Raw genomic sequence first — 24,014 nt, 5'->3', positions numbered from 1 at the left:
TGGCGCGAATGTTACTTGTCACTTAGCAACCCAAGCCTGAATATTGTCCAGGTTTCTCTGCATGCGGACTACTTCCCTACCTGAGGAGTTGCAAATGATACTCAAGACTGTGCAATCATCAGCGAACATCTCCACTTTTGACTTTGTATTGGAGGGAAGGTCATTGGTGAAGAAGTTGAAGATGGTTGGGCCTAGGACACTATCCTGAGGAACTCCTGCAGCAATATCCTGGGGCAGAGATGATTGGCCTTCAACAACCACAACCATCTTTATTTGTGCTAGGTATGGCTCCAGCCAGTGGAGAGTATTCCCCCTGATTTCCATTTTAGTAGGGCTGCTTGATGTATCACTTGGTCAAATGGTGCCTTGATGTCCAGGGCAGTCACTGCCCCCTCACCTCTTGAATTAGCTCTTTTTTGTCTTTGTTTGGACCAAGGCTGTTATGACGACTGGAGCCGAGTGGCCCTGGCAGAACCCAAACTGAGCATCGGTGAGCAGGTTGTTGCTGAGTAGCTGCTGCTTGATAGCACTATCGACGACACTTTCCATCACTTTGCTGATAATTGAGAGTAGACTTATGGGGTGGTAATTGGCCGGATTGGATTTGTCCATTTTGTGGATAGGACATAGCTGGACAATTTTCCACATTGTTAGGTAGATGCCAGTATTGTAGCTGAGTCCCGAGGGAGGGGAGGTGTCCATCCTCCACCTGTTGCTTGTTCGGGGTTGGATCAGTAAAGCTGCCAATTACACAAGCTACCACTTTTCCAAGGGTAGGTTCTTACCAGATAAGCTAGTAGCCTCAATTCAGATAATCGGTCATGATGCGTAACAATTTCAAAAATATTTTCTTCCCAAACACATTTGCTCTTCAATGTAAAATGACTATTCTTTGCAAAGAAAGTTCGCTGTAGAAGTCTAACTAAGACATTGTTTGGTCTTTTTCAATGTTGCTTCTGGACTACCATAAAAGTCTTGTGTATACCATGCACCATATTATGAATATGAGCATAACACAAATCTGTAGTGCATTTTGATGTCTAGATTCTTGTATAAGTAAACCCAGAAAAAGTTCAGCACAAAGTAATTTGACTAAAATTCCCAGAAACTATTCAGAAAACCAAAAAACACTTAATGTATATTAAAAGCAAAATACTGCGGATGCTGGAAATCTGAAATAAAAACAAGAAATGCTGGAACCACTCAGCAGGTCTGGCAGCATCTGTGGAAAGAGAAGCAGAGTTAACATTTCGGGTCAGTGACCCTTCTTCAGAACTGACAAATATTGGAAAAGTCACAGGTTATAAGCAAGTGAGGTGGGGGTGGGGCAAGAGATAACAAAGGAGAGGTGTAGATTGGACAAGGCCACATAGCTGACCAAAAGGTCATGGAGCAAAGGCAAACAATATGTTAATGGTGTGTTGAAAGACAAAGCATTAGTACAGATTAGGTGTTAACGGACTGAATATTGAACAGCAGCAAGTGCAAACCTGAAAAAAAAAAACAGTGGGTAAGCAAACTGAACAAACTACAATGAAATGAAATAAATGCAAAAAAAAAGATTGTAAAAAATGTAAAAAAGAAAAAAAAACTAAAAATGAAAGTAAAATGGGGGGCTGTCATGCTCCTGAAATTATTGAACTCAATGTTCAGTCTGGCAGGCTGTAGTGTGCCTAATCGGTAGATGAGATGCTGTTCCTCGAGCTTGTGTTGATGTTCACTGGAACACTGCAGCAATCCCAGGACAGAGATGTGAGCATGAGAGCAGGGGGGAGTGTTGAAATGGCAAGCAACTGGAAACTCAGGGTCCTGCTTGCAGACTGAGCTTAATGTATATTATTGTCTTTCACAACTCTTATAATATCCTCTGATTCACTGTGAGGAATGCCACAAGAGATCTGCTAATATATATTTTTTCTATTGCTTCCTTGCCTATAATATATGTATAGCTATAATTTTTTTTGATGAACAGCAAGGAAATGCTAAATCCCTTCCATCCTTGTAGTCTGATAGTGACCTTTGTTTTATTCGTTGTTGGGATGTGTGCTTCACTGGCAAGGCCTGCATTTATTGCCCAACCCTAATAGCCCTTGAGAAAGTGATGATGAACCACCTTCTTGAACTCATGTGATGAAGGTGTACCCACAGTGCTTTTAGGGAGGGAGTTCCAGGATTTTGACCCAGCGATGATGAAGGAACAGTGATATATTTCCAAGTTAGGATGTTGTGTGATTTGGAGGGGAACTAGCAGGTGGTGGTGTTCTAATGTGCATCTTGCCTTGTTCTTCTCGGCTGTAGATATCGTAGGTTTGGAAGGTGCTGTCGAAGAAGCCTTGATGAGTTGCTGCAGTGCATCTTGTAGATGGTACAGACTGCAACCACGATGTGCTGGTGGTAGATGGAATGTTTAAGGTGGTGGATGGGGTGTCAATCAAGCAGGCAGCTTTATTAATATAAAAGCAAAGTACTGCGGATGCTGGAAATCTGAAATAAAAACAAGAAATGCTGGAACCACTCAGCAGGTCTGGCAGCATCTGTGGAAAGAGAAGCAGAGTTAACGTTTCGGGTCAGTGACCCTTCTTCGGAACTAGCAAATATTAGAAATGTCAAAGGTTATAAGCAAGTGAGCCGGGGGGTGGGGCAAGAGATAACAAAGGAGGCAGCTTTGTCCTGGATGGTGTCGAGCTTCTTGAGCGTTGGAGCTGCACTCATCGGGCAAATGTGGAGTATTCCATTACACTCTTGACTTGTGCCTTGTAGATGGTGGACAGGCTTTGGGGAGTCAGGAGGTGAATTATTCGTCAGAGTATCCATCCTCTGACCTACTCTTGTAGCCATAGTATTTATGTGGCTGGTCCAGTAACGTTTCTGGTCAGTGATCACCCCAGGATTTTGATGGTGGGGGATTCAGCAATGGTAATGCCATGGGGAGGCGGTTAGATTCTCACTTGTTGGACGTGGCCGTTGTCTGACATTTGTGTGACTCGAATGTTACTTGCCACTTAATCAGCTCAAGTATGAATGTTGTCGTCCAGGTCTTGCTGCATGCGCGGCATGGTCTGTTTCATGGTGTATCTCAAACTAGGGGCTGCAGTCGGGGCCAACGTTATCACCTGTAGGAGAAAGTAAGGGTCAGAAAAGACCATCAGTGCTTGCTCAATCCATGAGATAGTGCTATCTTGTGTGCTGCCCTCTCCAGCTGCTTGTAATAATTCCTGGGCTGCTCAGGCACACCTAATAAACAAATGTTTGGAGCATGTTTAATCACTCAACCTTATTTTTTGCAGAAACGTTCAGTAGAAGATCTGAAAGAGCGGTATTATAGTATTTGTGCCAAATTAACAAAGATCCGTGCCCCACCTGGTTCTGATCCCAAACTCTCTGTGTTTGATGCTGGACATGAGAGACGGAGAAAAGAACAGCTTGAAAGACTGTATAACAGAACACCAGAGCAGGTAAGAATATTTCTGTCAAAGTGGAACAGTTTGAAGAAAAAATGTACTATTGCTAGAACTGAAATAGAAACAGAAAGTCTTGAAAATGCATAGCCGGTTTGTCAGCGGCTGAACCAAAAAGATGGGTTAATGTTTCATGTTAGTTGTTAGAAATAGCACTTTTTACCTCATGAAAGCTATGAGTATATTTGCATTGTGAATGTGTGTGCCTGTCTACACTGCAAGTTGTTTTCTTAAGCATATTTTATAGATGATGATGGGTAATACTACACATAATCTTGTTGTTCTGATCAGACATTTCCAGTTCTTGCTCATCCAGCTGTGATAGTGAAGTATTCTATCTCAAGAAAGAAATATTAGCACGTTTGTTCCAACTGATATTTCTATGCATGTTTCCAGTTAACCCAAACAGTAAATTTAACAAAATCTATTACCAAAGGCATCCTCTTTCAAAAACCAACTCACAAATTGAACAAACTGGAAAATAAGCAGGAAGCAGTAAAAGGTGTGGCCAAAGCACTAGGTTTTGAGGAGACTTTGGAGCTGGGAAGGAATGTAGTAAGATGAAGTTTAGAAAGAGTATTTCGGAGTGCAGGGCTGAATAATTTGTCAGCAATGGTGAAATGGGAGAAGGGGGCATGCATAATGGTACAGAATAAGAAGAGCATTAGATATGACCTGAGGCAGGTGAGATTGCACAAGTGAAGCAAAGCCACAAAGAGATTTCTAAACAAGAGTTTTGAAATCGAACATGGGTGTAAGAGGATAAAGTAAGCAACTTTTTTTAAAAAAAAAATCATTTTTAGTATATATGCATAATTTTGCAGCACATTGATGGACAAACACAAAGAAACATGGAGTACTGAATTGTCTCAGAGCACCAAAATAATGAAGTTAACAAACCAATATTTAGGATTGATCCACAGATGCTGCCAGACCTGCTGAGTGGTTCCAGCATTTCTTGTTTTTAATTTCAGATTTTCAGCATCCGCAGTATTTTGCTTTTATTTTAGTGTTTAATTCACTGCCACTTCTCTTCCAGGAAGCTCTGCTCTTCCCTCCGACGGGATTTTCGTTTGTCTCTTTTACTTTGTTCACCTTCATTGCTTTCTATTTCCCTCCTGGTGTTTGATAAAGTGTCTATCAAAACTCGTTTTCACAGCCACATCTCCTTCCTCAGTGACTGCCTCCTGCTCCGACTTATTCCACATGGATTCCGACTGCATTTTCATCCATCATGTTTTGAATCCACCCAGGATTAACAGGTATCTCCGAGAAATACAACGTTCCTCGGACTGCTACTCTCGCCGCATCCTGAGATCCACACTCAGTGCTATGCGCCGCCACATGCACACACTGAACCTCTCTCTCCAGCAGCACCGCCTCACCTTATCTCAAAGCTGTTCTACTCCGCAGTTTCATTTCATCTTTCGTCTCATCCGACGCATTAACAAAAAAATTTTTTTCTTCCTTTCAGATGTCAAGGACCGCAAACTTCAGCAGCTGATGGGGATGAATGCTCCTCCAGATCCTCCTTCCGCTTCACTTCCCTCTGACCCGACCCCTTGCCGTGTATTCACTATACCCTCTGACCTCCCCCTCTCTGATGCTGAACGTTCTGTACTCAGCAAAGTTCTCAGTTTTATCCCCTTACGTCCCCACCTCAATGAATTTTGCGCTCGGCATGACGTTGAGCTCTTCTTCCTCCGTCTCCGGGCTCACTTCTTTGACCAGGAGCCCTCCCCCCGACCAGCAGACCCATTCACCCGCCTCCAGCATTCTCCCTCTACCTGGACCGCTCCCCCTGGCCTCTTACCCGCTCTTGATCTCTTCATTGAAAATTGTCGGCGAGATATTGGTCATCTCAATTTCTCTGACCCCCTCACTCACTCTAACCTGTCCCCCTCCGAACTTGAGGCACTCCATTCTTTCCGGGCTAACCCCGACATAGTCATCAAACCTGCAGACAAGGGTGGTGCTGTTGTTGTATGGCGTACCGACCACTACCTTGCAGAAGCTCAACGGCAACTCTCAGACACTTCTTCCCACCTCCCTCTGGACCATGACCCCACCACCGAACATCAAGCCACTGTCCAAAGGACTGTCACTGACCTCATCTCCTCTGGAGATCTTCCGTCTACAGCTTCCAACCTCATAGTCCCGCAACCCCGGACAGCCCGTTTCTACCTCCTTCCCAAGATCCACAAACGGGACAGTCCCGGCAGACCCATTGTGTCAGCCTGCTCCTGCCCCACTGAACTTATTTCTTCCTATCTTGACTCTATCTTTTCTCCGCTGGTCCAGTCTCTTCCCACCTACATCTGTGACTCTTCTGACGCCCTACGTCATTTTGACAATTTCCAGTTTCCTGGTACCAACCGCCTCCTCTTCACTATGGACGTCCAATCGCTCTACACCACCTCCATCCCCCACCAGGATGGTTTAAGGGCTCTCCGCTTCTTCCTTGAACAGAGGCCCAACCAGTCCCCATCCACCACCACCCTTCTCCGCCTGGCTGAACTTGTTCTCACATTGAACAACTTCCGCTTCAACTCTGCTCACTTCCTTCAAGTAAAAGGTGTTGCTATGGGTACCCGCATGGGTCCCAGTTATGCCTGTCTTTTTGTGGGATATGTCGAACATTCTTTGTTCCAGTCCTACTCAGGCCCCCTCCCCCAACTTTCTTTCCGGTACATTGATGACTGTATCGGTGCCGTTTCCTGCTCCTGCCCCGAACTGGAAAACTTTATCAATTTTGCTTTCAATTTCCACCCTTCTCTCACCTTTACATGGTCCATCTCTGACACTTCCCTTCCTCGACTTCTCTGTCTCCATCTCTGGGGATAGGTTGTCTACTAATATCCATTATAAGCCCACCAACTCCCACAGCTACCTGGACTACACTTCTTCACACCATACCTCCTGTAAGGACTCCATTCCATTCTCCCAGTTTCTCCGTCTCCGACGCATCTGCTCTGATGATGCCACCTTCCATGACGGTGATTCTGATATGACCTCCTTTTTCCTCAACCGAGGATTCCCCCCCACTGTTGTTGACAGGGCCCTCAACTGTGTCCGGCCCATTTCCCGCACCTCTACCCTCACCCCTTCCCCTCCCTCCCAGAACCGTGACAGGGTTCCCCTTGTCCTCACTTTCCACCCCATCAGCCTCCATATCCAAAGGATCATCCTCCGCCATTTCCTCCACCTCCAGCGTGATGCCACTACCAAACGCATCTTCCCCTCCCTTCCCCTGTCAGCATTCCGCAGGGATCGCTCCCTCCGCGACACCCTGGTTCACTCCTCCATTACCCCCACCACCTTGTCCCCGTCCCATGGCACCTTCCCCAGCAATTGCAGGAGGTGTAATACCTGCCCATTTACCTCCTCTCTCTCCTCACTATCCCAGGTCCCAAACACTCCTTTCAGGTGAAGCAGCGATTTGCTTCTTTCAAATTAGTATACTGTATTCGCTGCTCACAATGTGGTGGTCTCTACATTGGGGAGACCAAACGCAGACTGGGTGACCGCTTTGCGGAACACCTCCGCTCAGTCCGCAAGCAGGACCCTGAGCTTCCGGTTGCTTGCCATTTCAACACATCCCCCTGCTCTCATGCTCACATCTCTATCATGGGCTTGCTGCAGTGTTCCAGTGAACATCAACGCGAGCTCGAGGAACAGCATCTCATCTACCAATTAGGCACACTACAGCCTGCCTGTCTGAACATTGAGTTCAATAATTTTAGAGCATGACGGGCCCCCCATTTTACTTTTATTTTTAGTTATTTTTTCTTTTTCTTTTTTACATTCTTTTTTTTACATTTTTTACAATTTTTTTCTTTTGTTTATTTCATTTCATTGTAGTTTGTTCAGTTTGCTTACCCACTGTTTTTTTTCATGTTTGACTTGCTGCTGTTCAATCTTCAGTTCGTTAACACCCTATCTGTACTAATGCTTTGTCTTTCAACACACCATTAACATATTGTTTGCCTTTGCTCCATGACCTCTTGGTCAGCTATGTGGCCTTGTCCAATCTACACCTTCTCCTTTGCCTCTTGCCCCACCCCAGGCTCACTTGCTTATAACCTGTGACATTTCTAATATTTGCTAGTTTCGAAGAAGGGTCACTGACCCAAAACGTTAACTCTGCTTCTCTTTCCACAGATGCTGCCGGACCTGCTGAGTGGTTCCAGCATTTCTTGTTTTTATTTAGGATTTGGTGTTGATCAATCATTTCAGGTTAAATACTGCTATAGAAAGGGGCAGTACTGGATGATATTTTTGAGTTTTCAAAGTAGCTGCTAGGTAGTTCAAATTATAAATGATTTTCAAATTATTTGTTTTTGATGGTGTAGCACACAGGAGCACCAACACATGGCCAGGAGCATCCATGGTATTCAATTTTTGTCTGTGCTGAGTTAGTCAATGTCAACTGGATAGAACTAAGGGTGACAGTTATTCTCATCCTTCTACCAGGAAGCCAGAATTACTGCTCCTGATCACTAAGTGTAATTGGGTAATTGCTGGGTGTGGGCAAGGTTCTGCTCATTTGTGATCGCTGCTGTAAATAGACCACCAGTACCCGCTCTTTAAGCGCACGTGAAGAATAGCCATTGGTGTAAGTTACCATGGAGGAGTAGTTGGCTGTGGAACTCTATTTCCCCCCTCCTCCCAACCAAGGTCACTCACTTAAAAGATGACATTTAAGGAGGAAAATCTGAAAAATTAAGAGTGTGAAAATGAACTCCTTTTCCCATATTCTAATAACGCTCTTTGCATTAAAAGAGAAATTGACAACAGTTGGTCTATAGGACATTATGCAGCTTTTCCACTAGGTGTCAGCATTGTTTGCTGTAATATTCAGCTGTCGTCCTACTTGCAGGTGGCTGAAGAGGAGTACTTAATACAAGAATTGAGGAAAATTGAAATGAGAAAAAAAGAAAGAGAAAAGAAAACACAGGATTTGCAGAAACTCATCACAGCTGCAGACAATACCACAGAAATGCGTCGGGCAGAGCGCAAAGCAGCAAAGAAGAAACTACCGCAGAAAAAAGAAACAGAAAAACCGGTGAGCACCTATATGCGTTGGAATTTTTTTTAAAAAAAGAACATGCTTGAATAGAATATTTCGACATTTTTATATTGCACTTCTTTCGGCTAATAACTTTCTAGCGCTAGCACAAGCCTGTTTTGATTTAGAAAAAATTGAATTGAAATCCTTGTTTTTTTTTAACACAATTGCTCAAATCTGATGCTGATTCACTTCCCCTGCATCTACTTTTAATAACCTAGTCCACTGGCATGGTTCCAGGTAATTCAGTGGCATTTAATGACTTTAGACAGGATTGCTACAAGTCTAAATGACAGTTTCATGGCTCTTGTGTCTAAAATTACAGTACTACTTTCAACATTGCTGCTTTAGTCAGTATCGAACGGTTGCATAACAGCACCACTGTGATTTTAGAAATCAAAAGCAAATTAAGTTCAAGGCCCATAATTTTGCTGTATTCCATCAGATGCATGGCCAGTCTGGTCCTGCACTCTAAACATGTAGATCAGCTGACATCTAAGTGAGCTGGGTAAAGAGATCACTTAAACTGTCATCAGCAGAGAAAGGACAGCATCATGAAGGCAGATTCTAGCCATGCCGCTTGTGCTGGCTACCAGATTTGGATGCCCAGAGATCAGCAGGAGGGCAGATCTGGCTGTATCAGTTATAGCCTTCAAACCCTGAGAGGTGGCGCCTGAAAGCTTTTGGAAGCCGATTGTCATCATTCTCACAATGCTTCCCCCCCATGGCCTTTTATGGTCAGTGGTCAAAGCATTCACTTTGAATGCACTGGCTGGCTTGGATGCCTCTTTGTCAGTGAGTACAGCTGCAAATGTTCAGGATGTGGTAATGTAGCATTGTCTTGAATACATCTTGGTCCTTCTGCCAAAACTACATGCATTTTTGCATCATAAGCGCTCAGAATTTCAGTCCCTAAGTCTTTGATTTTGTTTTGATAATCTAGCTTACATTTTTAACTTGTAGAATGATTGACTTCAGAAGTAAATTCAAAATTCTAACTTTATACTTAACAGTAAATCATTTCTCACAAAAACATAATTCTATATCATGGGCTGAATTTTACCAGCTCTTTGGGGATGGGCTGGAAGGCAGGAGGCCGGAAAATGGCATGGGCAGGTGTCCAGTGGCGTGCCTAATGCCTTCCCAATGCCATGCCATTTGCCAGTGGCGAGAAAGCTGGCAGTTGGCCTGCCCACCCAGAGCCCAACTTAGCCATTTAAGTGGCCAATTAAGGGCCTTTTCCTGCCTCTACTGGCATTTTACCAGAGGCTGGGGGGCCCCGCTACTGTTTGTGCCAATTGCTAGGTAAACTGGCGGGCTCTGGGGCAGCGGGGCCCTTTTTTGGAACTCTTTGCCCACGGAAGGTGCCCCACCCAGTGGCAATGGCCACACCTGTGGCAGTGGTGCCATCAGCCCTTGGTGACCCCCACCTCCTCACTGGGGCCTGCCTGACTGGCCCAGTCGCGCCCCAGACTTTATTTACTACTTTGAGGGCACCCAGCTATCTGTGTCCTCATCTTCCAGGTGCAGCTCCTGAGGCTATTGAGCTGCTGGCTGTCTGAGTGGCTGGCAGCTCTTGGGACCAGGCCGCCATCCTTAATTGGCTGCTGCCAGCAAAATGCGGCCCTGGTCCCGCCGCCTGCCACAGCGGGCGACCCCCCCCCCCCCCCACCCCGGTGTTTCAGCCCCGGCCGTGGGGCCTCTGCTACCTCCTCTAAATCCAGACCTGTGTTTTTAATTGCTTCTGAAATTATATTACCACTAATATTTAGTCTTATTAAAAAATATCTGCCAAATATTTTGTATTCTAAGTGATACATTATAGAACTCAGGAAGAATTGTCAACTCAGCAGTTGGCAGAGAAGCATCAAATAATCGCATTGATAATCTACTGATTAAACTGTCTGAGCAGACGAAATTAGCAGGTTTAAAATGAAACAACTGACCAACCCCTTACTTACATTCCAATGTTGCTGACTGCTTCCACCACCTATAATTTGATCACCTGGTTTCCAATATCCATTGAAGTTTTTAGGCATTTAGCCAACACTACAAAAGGGAATCAGAATTTCACCTCTAAATACTCAAAGTTCACCAAACAAAATCAAGTATCTAAGGCCCATTATTAGATTTGCAAACCATCTATGGCAAAGGTGCAATAGTCATTCTGTATGGTGGGCCTAATTCGATGTGCTGGCACTTGACACATTCATCAAGTTATCTAAATAAATAAAGTTTAACCCATATTCATACTTCCTTATATTTAGATTTTATTTGCTACTACTACTACTCTCCAGCATCTTTTAGTTTAGTTTAGAGATACAGCACTGAAACAGGCCCTTCGGCCTACCGGGTCTGTGCCGACCATCAACCACCCATTTATACTAATGCTACACTAATCCCATATTCCTACCACATCCCCACCTGTCCCTATATTTCCTTACCACCTACCTATACTAGGGGCAATTGCTAATGGCCAATTTACCTATCAACCTGCAAGTCTTTGGCATGTGGGAGGAAACCGGAGCACCCAGAGGAAACCCACGCAAACACAGGGAGAACTTGCAAACTCCACACAGGCAGTACCCAGAATTGAACTCTGGTCACTGGAGCTGTGAGGCTGCGGTGCTAACCACTGCGCCACTGTTACCTCTTAGCTTGAATCATTGCATCAACACTTGGAGCAAATTTCTGGACTGAACATATCTTGAGCATTGAGTTCAGGTTTTTGTGTTACACTTGAATGGTTTAAACTTTTTGATATTCGCCACGGAGAATACTTGATTCCAGCAAGTACTTGTAAAACTTCTGATCCATTAAAGTACAGCTAATTGTTTTAAGACTAAAATATGAGACATGAAATGATTCATTAATTCTACTTGAAATGGTTAATAGATTCCGAGGGAGCACAGCCAATAGAAAAGTAAAACTGTCTGTAATCATCCATATACTGGATATATTGTTATGTTGGGAATGTTACATTTTTACTTTTTTTGTTTTAAAATGGATTGAGTTGTAATATTGAACTAACTCTAGAAAAGGATTGTATAAAAGTGGATAAGCAGTAAGTTGCTGCACAAGGGATATGTGATGACCTTTAACTGATTTTTACTTGGTTTGTACCAAATTTCAGAGAGGTTTTACATGTAAGAACTATTTGTAGGTGAACCTCCCTTATGTTAGCATCCTGCTGCACTGAAATTCCTACAAGTTATTTTCCATAGATTACAGTGAGCAGCAAGTATTTGCATATTTTGGTAAACTAGAGGTTTGGGGCTCTGCTTTAAGTAAAAGAAAATTCTTGTGTTTGTTGTAAAGATTTCTGCAAGATAGGGTTAATTGTATTAGACAAATACACGTGCCATGAAACAAATAGCATTGCAACATGTGAGACAAATAATTACTACATACTGCTGTTTTTTTGCAGGTCTGAATAAAATTGCTTCTGGAGATTTTTTGGCTAACTAATCAAATACTAATTAGTAGTTGCCACATTGACTAGAAGTTTCAGTTGACTGTGTATTTGTGTATGATAATTTTGTCTGCTGCTTTTATAACCAAAGGATAATTAACTGGTACTCTTAATAAACCCTCAGAAGAGAGATGAGGTACTTCGTTATACAAATATCTTTGTACATTTAATTAATACCTACAGAACAGTCTTAACTTTCTAGCCTTGACTGTTTTGACTTAGCAGATGGTGTGGTATCCAGAAGCAATTTACTTTTCCTTACTTCCAAGTATTGCCCTAGTTGTCATGCATCTATATCAACATATGCTGCCTGCTCCTGTTTTACAGGCTGTACCAGAGACAGCAGGCATCAAATTTCCAGACTTCAAATCCGCAGGTGTCACATTACGAAGTCAAAGGGTAAGGTTTTTTTATACTTCGTTTAATTTTTAAATTGAGGAAGGGGAATAAGTATGGCAGCGGTAGTGTACCATACATCACTTTTTTTATGGTAATCACTTGGTGTTGAGAGTTCAGATTATTAATTTAGATTTTTATAAAAGCTTGGCTCCTTCCTTAAGCCACATTCAGTTTTTCAGAGGATGGTTATTATGTTGCTTAAACTTATTGTGCTAATTTATCAAAAACTTCTGATATGCCAAATATAAGATATGCTTACACCTGTTTGACAACATAGGACCAATATTTGGAAAAAAAATTCATATTTAAAGAAACACTTGTTTGCAAGAAGCTGTTTGGCAAAATGTTTCTTGCGCGGACAGAGAACAGCCAGAGGGTATGCATCAGTTTTGTTCTGTTGAACCAGAGCGTAAATGATGCGATGCATTTTGACATCGTTAATTGCATTGCATTAAGTTAGGGTTTGCAGAATGCCCTTTCATGAATGTGCTGCATTTTTAAGGTGAGACAAATTTACAAAGCAGTCTGCCCCTTAGTTTTAGTAATATAATTTCTGTAGCATATTAATGTTTAGATTTCTCCCAAATTTCAGCTGGACAGTTCCAGCTGCTAATGATTTAAACCTTAAACTGAAATCTGACTAAAAAGCAGCTGAAGCCTACAATTTACGATCATGGTAAAAAGATGCAGTTTGTTAGAACCATTTCCTATTTCCTTCATATGCTTGATCTTGAATCAAGATAAAGTGTGTATGTGAATTGGACGAGAGCAGTGGTTCCTAGAGCTTGGTCCACAGATCCGCAAGGATCTTCCAGGTGGTCTGTAAGCTGGTCCAAAATGAAAGTCACTGATCTATTCGGTTTATTCTGTCCATGAACATAGTGATAAAATAGGACAGAAACACAGACAGTTGAGATTTTAAACAGGAAGTTTCTTGAGCATGTTTTAGCTTAGACTCAATTTGAGATGTTGGAGGACAGTTATTTTGTTTAAGTCAGGCAAGGTGTCCCATGGATGCAGGGTAGCGTAATGTGTTCATTATTTTGTATTATTACGCAAAGACAAGTTTTACTGATTTGAATTAAGTAAGTTTGCTGGTATGAGTATATTTATTTATAAAATAACTTCATGTATCATTCTGGCCTCATCTCATTAAAGTATAAACATTCTGTCTCCTGAAAGGTTGGGAAACACATGAGGGCATGTAAGGGTTCATGTAAAACAGGTGATATCTAATTCATATGTCATGAGAAGCACATTGTTACATTCTTGGTTATATTAATGTGTAAGTAGATTTTGGGTAGTATAAGTCAACTCCACAATATAAGGGACGTGGGATCCACTTTCAACAGTGACTGATGTCATTAAAACCAAAATGGTATGTATTTAAGACTGACGCAAAAATTGCAATAATTGTTCAACCATTTTTCATTTTGATGAATATTATGAAACTAAAGTTTAAATTGATCTTACCATTAAATTGCTGACGGATGCGAACAGGTCTAGATTTTCAAATATAAAGATTTATCTAAACTTCGAGGCCTACCAAATGCAAAGTGCACAAGCCAATGAATGAAAAATATAATTCACTAGTAGAACATGGTTAGGAGTTCAGGACTGGAAATGCCTCATGAACTGTAAATTGGACAGCCTTGCAGTAGGAATTGGTATGCCAGTTGAACCTTTGTTTGTTGTTAATAGCAAAGATCAGACTGAGCTGAGCCACAGCACAGACTGACCTGTGCTGGTAGTTCATAGGTTAGGCTCTGCTGAATTTTCCATCTGGAGTTGCTCCCCTAGTTTGAATGACCTATGGCATACATAGTTGGAAAGCAAAAACTACCAAGTAAGGCAACAGTTCTGGGCTGCAGTTTGCCATTAAAGGGCAAATACAGAAAATTCGACCAATTGTACAGCAGAGATGGGGACAGCACTTTTTTTATTATTTATTCGCGGGATGTGGGCGTCGCTGTCCAGGCCAGCATTTATTGCCATTCCTAATTATCGTTGGGAAGGTGGTGGTGAGCTGCCTTTTTGAATCGCTGCAGTACTTGAGGTGTAGGTACACCAACAATGCTGTTGGGAAGGGAGTTCCAGGATTTTGACCCAGCGACAATGAAGGAACAGCGATTTAGTTCCAATTCAGGATGGTATGTGGCTTGGAAGGGAACTTGCAGGTGGTGGTGCATCTGCTTCCCTTGTCCTTCTAGGTGGTAGAGGTCGCAGGTTTGGAAAGTACTGTTGAAGGAACCTTGATGAGTTGCTGCAGTGCATCTTGGATATGGTATACACAGCTGGCACTGTGCATCGGTGGTAGAGGGAGTGAATGTTGAAGGTGGTGGATGGGGTGACAATCAACCAGGCTGCTTTCTCCTGGATGGTGTCGAGTTTCTTGAGTGTTGTTGGAGCTATGCCCTTGCAGGCAAGTGGAGAGTATTCCATTACACTCCTGACTTGTGCCTTGTAAATGGTGGACAGGCATTGGGGAGACAGGAGGAGAATTAGTGGCTGCAGAATTCCCAGCCTCTGACCTGCTCTTGTAGCCACAGCATTTATGTGGCTGGTCCAGTTCAGTTTCTGGTCAATGGTGACCCCCAGGATGTTGATGGTGGGGGATTCAGCGATGGTAATGCCATTGAACGCCAAGGGGAGATGGTTTAGATTCTCTCTTGTTTGAGATGGTCATTGCCTGGCACTTGTTTGGTGCGAATGCTACTTGCCACTTTTCAGCCCAAGACTGGATGTTGTCCAGGTCTTGCTGCATATGGACATGGGCTGCTTCAGTGTCTGAGGAATTGCGAATGGTGCTGAACATTGTGCAATCATCAGCGAACATCCCCACTTCTGACCTTATGATGGAGGGAAAGTCATTGATGAAGCAGCTGAAGATGGTTGGGCCTAGGACACTACCCTGAGGAACTCCTGCAGTGATGCCCTGGGACTGAGATGATTGACCTCCAACAATCACAACCATCTTCCTTTGTGCTAGGTATGACACCAACCAACGGAGAGTTTTCCCCTGATTCCCATTAACTCCAGTTTTGCTAGGGCTCCTTGATGCCATACTCGGTCAAATGCTGCCTTGATGTCAAGGGCAGTCACTCTCACCTCACTGGAGTTCAGCTCTTTTGTCCTTGTTTGGACCAAGGCCGTAATGAGGTCAGGAGCTGAGTTGTCCTGGTGGAACCCAAACCGAGCGTCACTGAGCAGGTTATTGCTGAGCAAGTGCCACTTGATAGCACTGTCGACGACCCCTTCCATCACTTGCTGACGATCGGAAGTAGACTGATAGGGCAGTAAGTGCCCGGATTGGATTTGTTCAGTTTTTTGCACATAGGACATACCTAGTCAGTTGTTGGGTAGATGCCAGTGTTGTAGCTGTACTGGAACAGCTGGGCTAGGGGCACGGCTAGTTCTGGAGCACAAGTCTTAAGTACTGTTGCTGGTTTGTTGTCAGGGCCCATAGCTTTTGCAATATCCAGTGCCTTCAACCATTTCTTGATAACACGCAGAGTGAATCGGATTGGCTGAAGACTGGCATCTGTGTTGCTGGAATCCTCAGGAGAAGGCTGAGATGGATCATCCACTCGGCACTTCTGGCTGACGATGGATGCAGATGCTTCAGCCTTGTATTTTGCACTGATGTGCTGGGCTCCCCCATCATTGAGGATGGGGATATTTGTGGAGTCACCACCTCTTGTCAGTTTAATTTTCCACCAACATTCATGACTGGATGTGGCAGAGCTTAGATCTGATCTGTTGGTTGTGGGATTGCTTAGCCCTGTCTATTGCATGATGCTTCTGCTGTTTGGCATGCAGGTAGTCCTGTGGTTGTAACTTCACCAGGCTGACACCTCATTTTTAGGTATGCCTGGTGCTGTTCTGGCATGCCCTCCTGCACTGTTCTTTGAACCAGAGTTGGTCCCCCGGCTCAATGGTAATGGTAGAGTGGGGGATATGCTGGACCATGAGGTTACAGATTGTGGTTGAATACAATTCTGCTGCTGATGGCCCACAGCACCTCATGGATGCCCAGTTTTGAGCTGTTAGATCTGTTCGAAATTTATCCCACTTTTGATGGAAAAGATTTCAGTGCAGAAGATGCACCAAAGAAGTGTTGGCCCTATTTGGAACTGAGATGCAGGGTGGATTAAGGGAGCCTTCTGATTGAGTCAATACAGTCACCCCAATGCTTCATATCTGTCTTCAAATGAGGAATAAGTTTGGCAGTATCACTAGTAACTGTGTTACCTGTGTCTTCGATGGTTAAGAGTACGGTAGCCAAGGGGTACTGGACTAGTTACCCAGAGATCATAGCTTCAAATCCCTTCATGAAGTTGACCAGTAAACCTGATAATTTGTGGGCTAGCACCAGAAAACTGCCAGATATCTGTAAGACTTCAATGGGTTCACGAAAAGCCTCCGGGAAGGGAACCTTCCACCATTATGCAGTCTGGCCTACGTTTAACTCCAGTCCTACTCCATATGCCCTAATTGATGACAGTTGGAGATGGGCAACAAATGTTGGATTGCCAGTACTACCCATGTCCCAAGAACAGTTTTTCAAAAAAAAACTTTTTTTAAAGGACCCATCAACCATTGCAACCTTAAGCTGAGAACAGCTACATCTTCTGGGATTTCTTATTTAAAGTATTGTACACAACTGTTCGTTTGTTGCATATTTTATTCTTGCCCAAAGCTGCATGGCACACTTTTCTTGAAGGTGGAGTGGTAACTGAGGATTAACAAACATGATGATGTGCACCGGCTTCAGTTCTCCTTTGCTGTTGCAGGATTTTTCAGTTCAGTCAGCAGCTATAGATACAGGGGATCACCCAGTTTTCTTATGAACTATCAAGCCAGCGATTCTTCTCCTGCCACACAATGAAGATATTAAGGCTGCTTGTTGGATAATGTCCACTGATATACCACCTGGACAATACCTGACTGCAAACTCTTTTTCTGTCGATGATGGGATATGTTCCAAATAGCCACAGTGCTCACATGAGTGCTATGTATAGTCCCACTGATGCCTCCTTTCCACAGGATACGAGATGAAGAAGTTGTCTGTTGCAAATGTAGGGCTGAATTTTACTACCAGCAGCTTTGAAGATGGCAGTCCAACCGCGCGAACCACCCGTCACTCATTAACATTGAAGCGACGCATTCCCCCCCCCCCAAGTGACGGGGGGGGTGGGACATCTGGTGTTGTAATGGGCATTGGGTCAGCTGCGGAGCAGGTGCTGGGGCCCTTTTTAAAGCGCCCCAACACCTGCTTTCTGGCAGCTGCCAAATACTCACCTAAAAACGGAAGACTATGGATGCTGGAACTCTGGCAGAAAAACCGAAATGCTGGAAATACTCAGCAGATCTGGGAGCCTCTGTGAAGAGAGGAGCAGAGTTAACTTTCAGGTCTGTGACCAAGTATTTTCCGGGCCACGACCCCTGACGTCAGGGGGCTGGTAAAATTCAGCCCATCGGCTGGAATCTTGTGGAAGGCTGTGGGGCTCCTGGCACAGGTCTAAAATTAGAAATTGCGCGCACCCCTGCCCCGCGTGATCCTTTGTTCTGGAGGCGAAGTTTCCGGCACCAGGATAAGGATCCCGCCTTCAAGATCTGCTGGCCAATCACAGGGTCAGCAGTTCAGCAGTTTTGGCAGCACCACCAATAGCGGTGGCCACTGCCAGTATTGCAGAGCCCTTGGGCCCAGGACCAGCGCTGGAACCTTGGACCTCATGTAACTGAGGCGGGGGCGCAGGGGCCACAGTGGAAGGCCTCAGTGCGGAAGTGGGGTGGGGGGCGTGAAGTCCAGGGGGAGGGTGATCCATGGAGGTGAAAATTTTGCCGGTGGGGTTGTCCGTGGGCCACAGATTGCCCACGGAGGAGGGACCTCCCCCCAACCACCCCCAAGCCTGCAGGGAGTACGCCTCATTTTACAAGTCGCTCTCCCCACGTAGCGGAGGAACCCGCACGGAGGACATGCACAGAGTCAAATGTAATTTTAAAAAAACATAATATTTGTCAGGAAATAAAACTTCCATCTTTTATTTAAAAGAAGCTTGCTTGAGCAGGACAAGTGCCAGGACCCCATTGACCCATTTTATGTGTTCAATGTAACTAATATAATACAGAGATAGATTTACAGCAAAATAAATGTATTCTAAAGCAGTTGCTATTATTGAAACTTTAATATTTCATTGCCATTTCTGGAATCGGAAAACTGGAGAATGATGTAGTAGTCCTGGACTTGAAATAAAAACTGCAAAATTGCTTGAACTTGATTTGCACCACCGGAAGCAAAAGTGGTGATTATCTTGGATCACATTATGGGTGGGGTCTTGCTGAACGTCAGAAGATACAGGATAGGTTTCTTTTAAATAAGGCCCACATGTGCCAATAGTCTCACTTCAGGTTAGGCCCCATTTCATCCATAGGTGAATCACTCACATGGAGCTGGAAATTGGAATTTCTAACCCATCCACCAGACTGAGGCAGGTGGAGCCTCTAGTAATCACAGTTTACATAACGTGTTAGTAACTACTTCTAGTATAAATCAAGGAATAAAGCACTATATATTTTGTCAGTATTTTTTGGTTAAATCCTATTGTGTAGCTGGCCTCTGTTAATAACTGTGTTTGAACCTAGTCTTGACAGATCCTAAGATGATTTTTAAAAAAATTCTAATCTTGACTGTGTTGGGGCCGGGGATAATGAGGGAATATGTTTAATGAATTCTTTATTGGTAACTAGTCAGTATTATGATGATAAAAACAAGAAATGCTGGAAATACTCAGCAGTTCTGATGAGTTGATCAAGAAGCATGATTAATGGCAGTATCACTGTCCCAGTGTACAAGTCCCCTCTTACTTTCACTTAAGGTAAACTGGCATCTTTTTGGCATCTTTTAAGTGCATTATCGAATTGCTTGAAACATAATGGGGTGTGCGAAGCTGTTAGTAAGTTATGTAAACTGATTATCAAAGGCTGTTTGTCGGTCGTGTGTTAGAAAAATCTAGCTCCCAACTTCGTGCATCTGATTCGCCGTTGATTTATTGTGGAAAAAACAAGGCTGTACTATTCATGCAGGTGTGATTATTGGATTGTAGTGTCAGATAGCATGAAATTACAATTTACATCAACTCCTACAATGCTGAACGCCTGTAATTTTGGTAATTCTGAATGGTTCCTAATTCAGCTAACGTTGCATGCTTCAATAATGTAGAGGACTAATTTATTAAAGGCTACAAAGTATCAACAGCCAAAGTGTATTTTAATTTACTATCATTACCAACATTTTATGATTTATATCACCAACATAAAACTCATATCTGAAAACTCACCCATGTCAGTTTATTTGTCTTCAAGACTGATGAGCACAGACTGGTCTGTATGCAAAATTTATTTCATCAAAATGAGGAGTATATTACTCAAATACTTTTAATAATGCATTAGGTCTTATGGGTTCACATGTTGCAATTTGTTTATTGGGATGACTTTAAAGAAGTGATCATCCAGTTGCAATATTGAATGTTCTGAGGAATGATTCTCAAAAAGACTCCTTTACATTGCATATCAGTTTTTCCCCCATTTGAAATTTTCCCAGTTTTTTAATTTTCCAAGCTGTCCAATTATAATTTTTTTTATGATGGGATTTTTGATGACCTTATTTTCTTGATTAGCAATGATCAAACCTGCTAATGACAAACAAAGGGAATGTTGGCATATGAGGGCTGCAAAGGTAAAGACCCATATGTTGGATAGTGTTATAACAAAATGATCTTTGTTAATGACTAATTATGATGAAAGAATGATTGTAGATGAGTTTCATAATCTAGCCCCTGGTGCTGGCATTACATGTACTGATCTTGAACCTGTTCTAGCAAGCAAAGTATAGAAATTATTGATGACTTATATGACCCTTCAGTTTTAATTGTCAGAACACAACATTATCTGCACAGAAATGTTCCCCTCTTTCCCTCCCATACCCGCCCCCCCCCCCCCCACCCCCTTAGAGAAGGAAAGAATAGATGTGACTAATGAAGTTTAGAAGCCTTCAGGCATTTCAGACATTTTTTCATGAACTGCACAGGTATGCTTACAAGCTTAAATAGTGCTAGCTATGGAATCTAAAAACAGTGAAGAAAAATCATTAACTTGCTACGTAATCTGAATGTGAATCTGAACCAGGATTTCTTATGAATGTAAATGAATATTGACAGTGGATTTTTAAAAATATATAATATATGAAATGAATCATGAGTAAAATATCATGTAGTGTTAGTGATTATGTTAAATCAGTCACTGCTTTGAAAATCAAAGGCATTTATGTCTTGTGCTTCGGATTACTTTTTAATATGTATTTGTTTTTCATTGTGTTCAAAGTTATATTTTTGAGATTTCAGTTCCATTACAATGACAAATTTTCTGTTTGTTGCCTAAACCAGCAGTTTTGTAGTTTATAGCGAGGAAGCAAAATCACATAATGAAGTTTATTTTAAAATGTCCTGGCTTTGTTCTTTGGTGAAATGCAATTAGCATTTACCAGCTACAGTTGAAAAAATGACACAGGACATAATTAATATTCTGTTCTATAATGGTTGTCTTGACTGTGTGTTGTGGTTAAAACGTAGCTGTCGCTGTATAAGTCATAGAACTGTATTTTTGTATAATTAAGAGGTGAACTATGCAACATTATGTGCTTCACATGTTCTAATAATATGTCCTGTCATTTAATTCTTATTACATATGTGACATTCTGATTGATATTCTCTGGACAAGTGGGCATCCAACCTCCAAAGTACTATCACAGAACTCAATTTAGATTAAAAAAGGGAAATTTCTAAACAACTAGTGTCACTTAGTATTCCATTTTCTGATTTGTGCACTCATAGTTTCACATGACCAACGCAAACAGATGGACCGCTGGGTTGAGCACTACCTAGAACTGTACTCCAGGGAGAATGCTGTCACTGAGACTGCCCTCAATGCAGCCCAGCCTCTACCAGTCATGGATGAGCTGGACATACAGCCAACCAAATCGGAACTCAGTGATGCCATTGATTCCCTAGCCAGCGGAAAAGCCCCTGGAAAGGACAGCATTACCCCTGAAATAATCAACAGTGCCAAGCCTGCTATACTCTCAGCACTACATGAACTGCTATGCCTGTGCTGGGACGAGGGAGCAGTACCCCAGGACATGCGCGATGCCAACATCATCACCCTCTATAAAAACAAAGGTGACCGCGGTGACTGCAACAACTACCGTGGAATCTCCCTGCTCAGCATAGTGGGGAAAGTCTTTGCTCGAGTCGCTCTGAACAGGCTCCAGAAGCTGGCCGAGCGCGTCTACCCTGAGGCACAGTGTGGCTTTCGTGCAGAGAGATCGACTATTGACATGCTGTTCTCCCTTCGTCAGATACAGGAGAAATGCCGTGAACAACAGATGCCCCTCTACATTGCTTTCATTGATCTCACCAAAGCCTTTGACCTCGTCAGCAGACGTGGTCTCTTCAGACTACTAGAAAAGATCGGATGTCCACCAAAGCTACTAAGTATCATCACCTCATTCCATGACAATATGAAAGGCACAATTCAACATGGTGGCTCCTCATCAGAGCCCTTTCCTATCCTGAGTGGTGTGAAACAGGGCTGTGTTCTCGCACCCACACTTTTTGGGATTTTCTTCTCCCTGCTGCTTTCACATGCGTTCAAATCCTCTGAAGAAGGAATTTTCCTCCACACAAGATCAGGGGGCAGGTTGTTCAACCTTGCCCGTCTAAGAGCGAAGTCCAAAGTACGGAAAGTCCTCATCAGAGAACTCCTCTTTGCTGACGATGCTGCTTTAACATCTCACACTGAAGAATGCCTGCAGAGTCTCATCGACAGGTTTGCGTCTGCCTGCAATGAATTTGGCCTAACCATCAGCCTCAAGAAAACGAACATCATGGGGCAGGATGTCAGAAATGCTCCATCCATCAATATTGGCGACCACGCTCTGGAAGTGGTTCAAGAGTTCACCTACCTAGGCTCAACTATCACCAGTAACCTGTCTCTAGATGCAGAAATCAACAAGCGCATGGGTAAGGCTTCCACTGCTATGTTCAGACTGGCCAAGAGAGTGTGGGAAAATGGCGCACTGACACGGAACACAAAAGTCCGAGTGTATCAGGCCTGTGTCCTCAGTACCTTGCTCTACGGCAGCGAGGCCTGGACAACGTATGCCAGCCAAGAGCGACGTCTCAATTCATTCCATCTTCACTGCCTTCGGAGAATACTTGGCATCAGGTGGCAGGACTATATCTCCAACACAGAAGTCCTTGAAGCGGCCAACATCCCCAGCTTATACACACTACTGAGTCAGCGGCGCTTGAGATGGCTTGGCCATGTGAGCCGCATGGAAGATGGCAGGATCCCCAAAGACACATTGTACAGCGAGCTCGCCACTGGTATCAGACCCACCGGCCGTCCATGTCTCCGTTATAAAGACGTCTGCAAACGCGACATGAAATCGTGTGACATTGATCACAAGTCGTGGGAGTCAGTTGCCAGCATTCGCCAGAGCTGGCGGGCAGCCATAAAGACAGGGCTAAATTGTGGCGAGTCGAAGAGACTTAGTAGTTGGCAGGAAAAAAGACAGAGGCGCAAGGGGAGAGCCAACTGTGCAACAGCCCCAACAAACAAATTTCTCTGCAGCACCTGTGGAAGAGCCTGTCACTCCAGAATTGGCCTTTATAGCCACTCCAGGCGCTGCTTCACAAACCACTGACCACCTCCAGGCGCGTATCCATTGTCTCTCGAGATAAGGAGGCCCAAAAGAAGTTTCATATCAACGTGTGATTGTCAATCGCTGCCTACTCCCAGTTTTCTGCTTTAAAAATCAATGTGTGAACAAGATTTAAACAAAACAGCCCTCCAGCCACTGCAAGTTGTTTTGGGTGCCAATGGTGGGTTAGCACATCATCCTTTCATGCCTGGACCCGGATTCAAATATAATCTTGACTGATGAAAAGAAAGTAGTCTTCCTCTGAAATTAGTTTAGAGAATCAGTTCTTAGGAGACATAACGCCACAGAAAAATAAAACTGCCTGTGATCATCTATACAATGGCACTAGGAGTGCAGGAGAGCATGCCAGGAGCAGCACCAGGCATACCTAAAAATGAGATGTGAACCCAGTGAAGCTGAGATGGGGTGGAGATGGGTGATATTACAGAGGTGGAAGTAGATTTACACAGGTTATCAACGTTCTGGAATTGCAACTAAAAGGGAAAAATACTGTTCAGGATTAAAACAAAACTGGATTAGCTCTAGAAGGAGTGATGGAGCTCAGTCTCACGTGTGGCTGACAAAAAATATATGAATCATGCTGGTTCCCAATATATGTAAAACTAAAAGATGAACAAGTCCGAAATACCATTTACATTTTAATATAAAAACCAAAGTGACAGAATAGTTCCAGTTTTTCCCTAAAATAATATTTTAAAAAATTACATTTGATAATTACAATTAACACTTTTTGCAGCCTATTTTCTCGAACATTTCTGTAATTTCTGGCAAATTTGCAATAGAAAATAACCAAAGACATGCAACTATTTTTTAATGTTTAAAGTTTCCATTTGC

At 43.3% G+C, this 24,014-nt stretch overlaps 1 protein-coding gene across 2 annotated transcripts in view; it reads left to right on the top strand.

The window, feature by feature from the left end:
- dmap1 (DNA methyltransferase 1 associated protein 1) overlaps positions 1-24,014 on the top strand; it is a 71,088-nt gene that overhangs the window by 27,932 nt on the left and 19,142 nt on the right. For both annotated transcript variants that reach the window (XM_068037018.1, XM_068037019.1), the window contains 3 exons: positions 3,288-3,455; positions 8,338-8,523; positions 12,326-12,397. In XM_068037018.1, coding sequence (XP_067893119.1) covers positions 3,288-3,455; positions 8,338-8,523; positions 12,326-12,397 — 426 coding nt within the window. The remainder of the gene's footprint in view (positions 1-3,287; positions 3,456-8,337; positions 8,524-12,325; positions 12,398-24,014) is intronic.

Source organism: Heterodontus francisci, chromosome 8, assembly GCF_036365525.1.
Source record: "Heterodontus francisci isolate sHetFra1 chromosome 8, sHetFra1.hap1, whole genome shotgun sequence".
Taxonomy (NCBI): domain Eukaryota; kingdom Metazoa; phylum Chordata; class Chondrichthyes; order Heterodontiformes; family Heterodontidae; genus Heterodontus; species Heterodontus francisci.
Note: the sequence above shows the minus strand (reverse complement) of the source record. Positions and strands in the feature narration are given on the sequence as shown.